The 8,732-nt window shown below is 41.0% G+C and overlaps 1 protein-coding gene across 1 annotated transcript in view; it reads right to left on the reverse strand.

The window, feature by feature from the left end:
• Positions 1-8,732, reverse strand: part of LOC106877668 (protein DD3-3) — a 116,267-nt gene that overhangs the window by 25,588 nt on the left and 81,947 nt on the right. The window contains exons 7-8 of the mRNA XM_014926617.2: positions 2,926-3,075; positions 638-831 (exon numbers count right to left, since the gene is read on the reverse strand). Coding sequence (XP_014782103.1) covers positions 638-831; positions 2,926-3,075 — 344 coding nt within the window. The remainder of the gene's footprint in view (positions 1-637; positions 832-2,925; positions 3,076-8,732) is intronic.

Here is an 8,732-nt window from a genome sequence, read left to right on the forward strand (position 1 = left end):
CAGTAAAATTTCCACTCATTTACTTAATTTTTCTAAAATTTTCATTGCGTCTGGCAACCTTTTCAATTGTTGTTGACTATGTCAATTATCCAAGTTGCTTGGATAACAGACAGACTCAACAACAATTGAAAAGGTTGCAAGACACAACGAAAATTTTTTTTTTTAAATAAGTAAATGAGTGGAAATTTTACCGGTGAGTGTGTTAAATTATAAGGCATTAAAAGAGAATGACTCTCCCCAGACACAACAGAATATGCTTCAACACACGAACTCACATAAAGAATCTTGCAAACCAAATCCAAAACAAAAGTTATTGCTGTATAATACTCAATTATACAGACAGAAATTCTATAATGAGATTAACTTACTTTTTACATCTTAATATGGTATGGTATAGAGATATATATCGTCATCATATGTTATATATGGCCTTCTTTTATTGAAATGGTAGGCTGTGATTTGAGGAAATTTTTTGCTGCTATTTCTAGCAGGTTGAGCTACCACATCGCAGTTCCTTCATTAGTTTCTTATACTTATAGTTAAATATAAGTATAAACGATGTATAGTTAATAGACTAACATCACATGAACAAAAATATTTAAAAAATAACAACAAAAAAAACTGAAAAGAAACTGACCTTATTCTTAGAATACAGTGTTCACCAGGGGTCTCAGGAATGGTCCAGTTGAAGACATTGGATTTACCATTAAGACCATTGCCTAAATAATTATCCCAGCTAAACTGAGCCTCTCTACATATAGGGGCAGCTACAGCATGGGCTGGATATTCTGTCCACACACCAATCTTTTCGTTTGTCTTGGATTTTAGTTTCTGTTAAAGATAAATATATTCTTTTATTCTTTAATATTCTCATTCTTGGTTTTTAGGCATTAGACAGCAGCCATACTAGAGCACCACTTTTAAGGGATTTTAAGTTAATCATATCAACCCTGCTACTTTGAAAAAACAGAATGGTCAACCATATTATTAACATCCCTACTGCTTCACTCATTGGTGACAAATGTAAAAATCTTGCTTTCAAATTTTGACACAAAGCCAGCAATTACATCAACCCTCCCAGTGCTCAACTGGTACTTATTGTAATGACCCCGGAAGGATGAAAGGTTAAGTCACCCCCCAGTGGCATTTGAACTCAGAATGTTATGTCAGAAGTAATGTCATAAAGCATTTTAGGGTGGAATTGGTCCCTAAAGCAGTGGAAGAATGTTATTTTCTCAGACGAGTCATCCTTTACCTTATTTCTGACCACCAGCCGAGTATACATGTGGAGACAGCCAAAAGAAGCATTTGACCCAGATTGCCTTCTTTCGACTGTTAAACATGGAGGAGAATCTGTGATGATTTGGTGGGGGGTCTATATCTTGGAAATCTGCCAGCCCAGTGGTTTCCCTTCATGGCAGAATTAATAGTCAAGACTATTTAAGCATTTTATCTGATCAAATTCATCCTATGGTTGCAGAACTTTCAGGATGATAATGTACCAATTCACACAGTTAAAGTTGTTACTGAATGGCACGAGAAACATTCTAGTGAAGTTGAACATCTTATGTGGCCACCACAGTCCCCAGATCTCAATATTATTGAACATTTATGGTGCATTTTATGAAAACAAGTAAGGAGTTGATATCTTCTACCATCATCACTACAAGAACTGGAGACTGTTTTAGCTGAAGAATGGACAAAAATTCCTTTGGAAACAATTCAAACTTTGTACGAGTCCATACCTCGTAGAATTCAAGCTGTAATTACTGCCAAAGGCGGTCCTACCCCATATTAAAATGAATTTGTTTGAAGTTTTAAGGTGTTTCCATTATTTTGTCCAACCCCTATATGTGTACCCTCGCACACACATATATATATAGGCACAAGCATGGCAGTGTGGTTGAAAAGCTTGCTTCCCAGCCAAGTGATTTGGGGTTCAGTTCCACTGCACAGCCGACATCTTGGGCAAATGTGACTTTTATTGTAGTCCCGAGGCTGACCGCGTCCTTGTGAGGGGATTTGAGGGATAGAAGAAGTTGAAATAGGAGTTCGTATCATAGAACTGGGAGAGGTTTCAAGTGGGTTGGAATTAAAAGGATCAAATAAGTACCAGATAAAAGTAAGTTCTGGGGTCATTATGAATAACTAAGACCAGAAAGAAGGTGAGCCCTGCATGGCTGCAAGTCCAATGACTGAAAGTAACAGAAAGGTTGGAAAAAGAAGAAAACAGAACAAGATATATTGAGTTGCTCGTATTCTAAAATAAGGTGCACGGCTCAGTGGTTAGTGTAGTCAGCTCATGATCATAAGGCCAGGAGTTCAATTTTCAGTGGCACATCGTGTCCTTGAGCAAGACACTTTATTTCCTGTTCTTCCAGCCCACTTAGCTGGCAAAGATGAGTCATATTCATCATCATCATCGTTTAACGTTCATTTTCCATGCTGGCATGGGTTGGACAGTTTAACTGGAGTCTGGGAAGCCAGGAAGCTGCACCAGTCTCCAATCCAATCTGGCAGTGTTTCTACAGCTAGATACGCTTCTTAATGCCAGCCACTCCGAGAGTGTAGTGGGTGCTTTTTACGTGCCACCGGCACAGGAGCCAGTCGAGGCAAGGGGGCGGGCATCGACCACATTTGAATGGTAATACATATATTTCAAAGGGTCAGCCTTGTCATACTTTGTGTCACGCTGAATCTCCCTGAGAACTACATTAAGAGTACACATGTCTGTGGAGTGCTCAGCCACTTGCACGTTAGTCTCGCGAACAGGCTGTTCCACTGATCAGGTCAACTGGAATGTACTTCATCGTAACCGATGGAGTGACAGTTATATTGAAATAAACATTGTTTCATATACTAAGAATTTATAATAATTTCTTTATATATTTCAAAAATACAAAAAGCAATATTTCAAACACTGACCTCACATTCTTCTTTATTATTTGGGATAACAAAGTTCTTCTGTTGCAAGACATTAAAAGGTACCTTACAGCTCCATTTAGACTTCACATTCTGACTGTTTTGTGTGTAGTAACTGCACCGACTAACATTGTTTGTCATTACGGCAATGTCCTGGTGAAAGAAAAAAGGTAAATAATGAGATCAAAATATATCATTGGGATGGCAGAGAAGCATAGCTTTATGGTCAAAAGTGCATCATCATCATTTAACATCATTGTTAGCATCAGTTGGACAGTTTGACTGGCTGGCACGCTGGAAGGCTGCACAAGACTCCAGTCTGATTTGGCATGGTTTTCTACAGCTGGATACTCTTCCAAGCACCAACCACTCAAGAGTGCAATAGGTGCTTTAACGTGCCACCAGCACAGGTGCCATTTGTGTGACACCAGGGTGCGTTTACATGCCACCGGCACAGGCACCAATTTGTGTGACACTTGGATGTGTTTACGTGCCACCAGCACAGGTGCCAATTTGCATAACACCAGGGTGCATTTACGTTTAATTCAATTGGCACTTGTACTGGTGCACAGGTGCCAATTGCGCGACACCAGCATCTGCCATGACTGCGATTTTTCTCAGTTTGATGGGTCTTCTTCTGAAGCATGAAATAATGCCAAAGGAACTCAAAAAGGAACTCAGCCACTTTGCTTCCATGAGGCCCAATGCTCAAAAGGAACTCAACCACTTGCTTCCGTGAGGCCCAACACTTGAAAGGAACTCACCCACTTTGCTTTCGTGAGTCCCAATGCTCGAAAGGAACTCAGCCGCTTTGCCTACATTTCATAATTATATGTATCTCAGTTCAGACTCACTGTACAGCATCCCTTTTCTTACAATATTTCTATTGAAATAGACTGCCTTTGTTTGGTTTTGTCAAGGTACATAGCTCAGTGGTTAGTGCATTAGGCTCACAATTGTGAAGTTGTGAATTCAATTCCCAGACTGGGCTGTGTGTTGTGTTCTTGAGCAAGACACTTTATTTCACATTGCTCAGTTCACTGAACTGTACAAATGAGTTGCAACGCCACTGGTGCCAAGCTGTATCGGCCCCTTTGTCTTTCCCTTGGTGTGGAGAGGGAAGACAGGAATGCATGGATGACCACTGGTCTTCCACAAAACAACCTTGGCTGAAAGTTCCCCCCTCAAGGGGGAACTTTTGACATGCAATTCCATGGTCTTTCATAAATGAAGTGGGAAGAGGAGGGTTTTTACCCTATTTACATTAACACTTCCTTCAGATCTTCGGAGGACTGTAGCAGGGTCCACTTCATTGCAAACATTTGAATCAAGTTTTAGAATGAATATGCCAGTACCACCTGATTGGCCCTCATGCCAGTGGCACATAAAAGCACCCACTACACTCTTGGAATAGTTGGCGTTAGGAAGGGCATCCAGCTGTAGAAACTCTGCCAGATCAGATTGGAGCCTGGTGCAGCCATCTGGCTTGCCAGCCCTCAGTCAAACTGTCCATGCCAGCATGGAAAGCAGACGTTAAACGATGATGATGATGATAATGATAACCCTTAAAATATAGCCTCTTTTCCCTTTCCCCCCCACTTTTCTCTGAAATCCTACAAAAGGGTCAACAGTGTTGTCCTTCTTCCTTCTCTTACTAAACTGTAAAATCCTTTAAAAAGCACCATGTAGTTTTTTCTTATAATACAGATATTTAAGCAACATTCCTAAACAAAATGTCAATCTCTAATTCTATTTATCCTATACCTGAGCTTGACACACACAATGACATCTGGATGCAGGACGGTGCTCCACCACATTATGGCAGAAATGTATGCGACTTCTTGGATGACACTTTTGAGATGTGGATCGGCAGGAGAGAAACCATTGACTGGCCTCCACGATTGCTGGACCTGAGTCCCTGTGATTACTCAATGTGGGGTATCCTGAAGGAATGCGTCTACTCACAAGATGTTTGGACAATACCTGAGTTGAGGAGAAAGAGTCATTGCAGAATTTGTAGCCCTTGGGCAATGATAAGGACTTGTGTCGGCAAATCTGCCATTCCATCCAGAGAAGAAACCAGTTGTATATTGAGTGTGAACGACAACACTTTGAGATACAATATAAGTGTTATCTTGTTTTTGTCTTGAAATTATAATTGTATGATGACTAAATAAAATTTATTTGGAAATTTGTATTTATTATTATTAGAACTGGGTAAAGTGAATTATGGCCATCCCTTCCACAAATTAATTGTTTTGCATGTTTTTCTCTAAGTTGAAAAAGTCGCAAACACTGAAACCGGTACTAAAATGTTCTTCATGATAAAATTATTTTAGCATTTTCTACCTTGTCTTCTTTTCCTTATATATATCAACTCGCGTATTCCTTTTCAACCTTCTACATATATCATCATCATCCTCATCATCATCACCATCATCATCATCGTTTAACGTCTGCTTTCCATGCTAGCATGGGTTGGACAATTTGACTGAGGACTGGCGAACCAGATGGCTACATCAGGCTCCAATCTGATTTGGCAGAGTTTTTATAGCTGGATGCCCTTCCTAATGCCAACCACTCTGAGAGTGTAGTGGGTGCTTTTACGTGTCACTGACACGAAGGCCAGTCAGGCGGTACTGGCAACGGCTACGCTCAAAATGGTGTATTTTATATGCCACCTGCACAGGAGCCAGTCCAGCGGCACTGGCAACAATCTCGCTTGAATGACTTTTCACGTGCCACCGGCACAAGTGCCAGGAAGGTGACGCTGGTAACGATCATGCTCGAATGGTGCTCTTAACGCTCCACTGGTACAGGTGCCATCACGATTTCGCTTTCACTTGCCTCAACAGGTCTTCACAAGCAGAGTTTAGTGTCCAATGAAGGGAAGGTATGCATAAGTGGGCTGGCTACATCCCTGGCAGAGGCCTTGGATTTTGGTCTCACTTGGCTTGCCAGATCTTCTCACACATATTTCCAAAGGTTTCGGTCAGAAGTCATTGCCCCAGGGAGGCCTAATGTTCAGAGGTCGTGCTTCACCACCTCATATATAAATTTAAATAATAAGGGTAAAAACTGATATTAATTAGATTAATATCAATTAAAACCAGTGGCCTAGATTATTGAAAAAAATCTGAAGATTCAGAAAATTATGTTACATACATATAAGAGGAATGACCACTAGGTGGACTCCTAATATGCTAAATGTAGACCCCCATATGGTCTGACCACTAAGAAAAATTGTTCTCAGGAAAATTTGGCAAATGCAAAAACGTAAAGCGAGCATGACAAATGAAAAGATACAAATTTTCTTGAGAACAGTTTTTCTTAATGGTCAAATCATATGGGGTCTACATTTAGCATATTAGGAGTCCACCTAGTGGTCTTTCCTCTTATTCATATATATATATATATATATATATATATATATATGTCTATAGTAAATCCCAAAAAATGAAGAACAAATACAAAAAACAACACGAGGACATGGTACATGTAAAGTATTAGCAGACGCTCAGAGAAGGAAAGAAAGGTGGTTTTACGTTTCAAGCAAAGCTCTTTGTCAGAAACAGAGGAAAGTCTAATAGAAAAGGAAGAGGGACAGAAAACAAATCGCCAACGGTTCACATGCGGTTACATAAATGTAATGGGTAAAGACCTCCTTTGCTCATGAATGACTGTGGGATTTCACCTACAAAGTTCCCCCTCCAACTATATGTCATAATCATCATCATCATCAACTAACATATGCTTTCCATGCAGGCATGGGTTGGACGGTTTGACAGGAGCTGAGCAGCTGAGGGGATGTTCAGGCTCCATTTCTGGATGTCCTTCCTAACGCCAACTACTTTAAAGAGTTTACTGAGTGATTTTACACAGCACCAGCAAGGGTGCTTTTTTACATGGCACCAGCACCTACGAACCTGCAACATCATCATTTAACATCTGTTCTTCATGCTGGTCTACCCTGCTGAGTGGTTGGTGTTAGGAAGGGCATCCAGCTGTAAAAACCTTGCCAAAACTGACCTTGCCTGTGCTTGTGCCACATAAAAAGCACTAAGTCCATCCTGCTGAATGGTTGGTGCTAGGAAGAGCATCTAGCTGTAAAAATCCTGCCAAAACAGTCACAGAAGTCTGGTGCAGGCTTCTGCCTGGCTGGCTCCTGTCAAACTGTCCCACCCATGCCAGCATGGAAAGTGGACGTTAAACAATGATGATGATGATGAGAGAACATAGTTTTAGTCTTATAAGAACCACACAGCAGGGTTTATCATGTAGCATACAGAAGAAATATATTAGGGCCCACATAGTGTGGAGGTTACATAATCATTATCATTGTCACAGGCTGGGGTCTGCAGCTGATGACTGATGTCTTCCTTGGGCTGCGTTGTAAAAATGATTAATAACATTCTCGAACAAATAACAGAAGCTTTAATTACTGCTTGTAGTGTTTTCTGTGTTGGTCTTTTAATGAATACTTATAGCAACAATTACACACTGGGAGAGACATACAACTGGGAGCTACAACAGACTAACTAGTACTTATCGATCTGTGTACCTGGCCTATCACAACTGGAAAAACAATCAGGTTGTATTCATGGTGAGAAATTCGGTGCCTTCTGTCTGCCAAAAGCTGGTAGTGAATGAGAATAGAGACATCAAGCAGCTGTCTCAACATTCTACAATCTGCTGCCTCATCATCTGTGATTACTGCCAAAAGCCATCATTATAGAGGACTCAACGAGAAAGTTACAGAAAGTCGAATCATGCGATGGCGTGACACTGACTTGTTGGTTGATTAGGTAATCACGTAAAACAACAGCAGTCTCATCATGCTATCTACTTGGCTATCTAATGATTCAGTTTTGAGACTGCTACATCATTATTTAGCATCCACATTCTCCTTTGCAGCAACACACCTGTTCCTGTCCTCATTCCTAATCTCTCTCTCTCTCTCCAGCTAGGTAACCTTGTACCTCCGCTGCATCAAGACACCCATTTCTGTGTCTGTCACACACTAACCTTTCATCATCCGACACAAGATCACTTCATCCAATTCCCTCTCCCCTCTCAAAAGATATTTTTGTCTTGCAAGGTACTTGGTGACCCTGTCAGTGAAGGTGCCACTTAAAAGCACTCGATCCATGCTGTAAAGTGGTGGGCATCTGGAAGGACACCCAGCCATAAAAAGCATTAAGTCCACTCTGCTGAGCGGTTGGTGTTAGGAAGGGCATCCAGCCATAAAGATCCAGCAAAAACAGTCACAGAAGTCTGGTGCAGGCTTCTACCTGGCTGGCTCCTGTCAAACCATCCCACCCATGCCAGCATGGAAGGTGGGTGGTAAACGATGATGATGATGATTTCTATGTTTGCATGAGTCAGACAGAATCTGTTGAAGCAGATTTTCTACAGCTGGATGCCTTTTCTGTCATCAACCCTCACCAGCTGCCAAACCTAGCAAACATTTTTCCAAAACCTGGAATTTTTTTTTTTCATGGACGATTAGAAATGAACAGCATCAGTCATATAACAATGATACTCGCATATAACACAAATACACACACTCTTTCACTTGTTTCAGTCATTTGACTGTGGCCACGCTGGAGCACCGCCTTTAGTTGAGCAAATTGACCCCAGGACTTATTCTTTGTAAGCCTAGTACTTATTCGATCAGACTCTTTTGCCGAACCGCTAAGTGACAGGGACATAAACACACCAGCATCGGTTGTCAAGCAATGCTAGGAGGACAAACGCAGACACACAAACACACACACACACACACACACACACACACACACACACACACA

Source organism: Octopus bimaculoides, chromosome 1 (assembly GCF_001194135.2).
Source record: "Octopus bimaculoides isolate UCB-OBI-ISO-001 chromosome 1, ASM119413v2, whole genome shotgun sequence".
Lineage (NCBI taxonomy): Eukaryota > Metazoa > Mollusca > Cephalopoda > Octopoda > Octopodidae > Octopus > Octopus bimaculoides.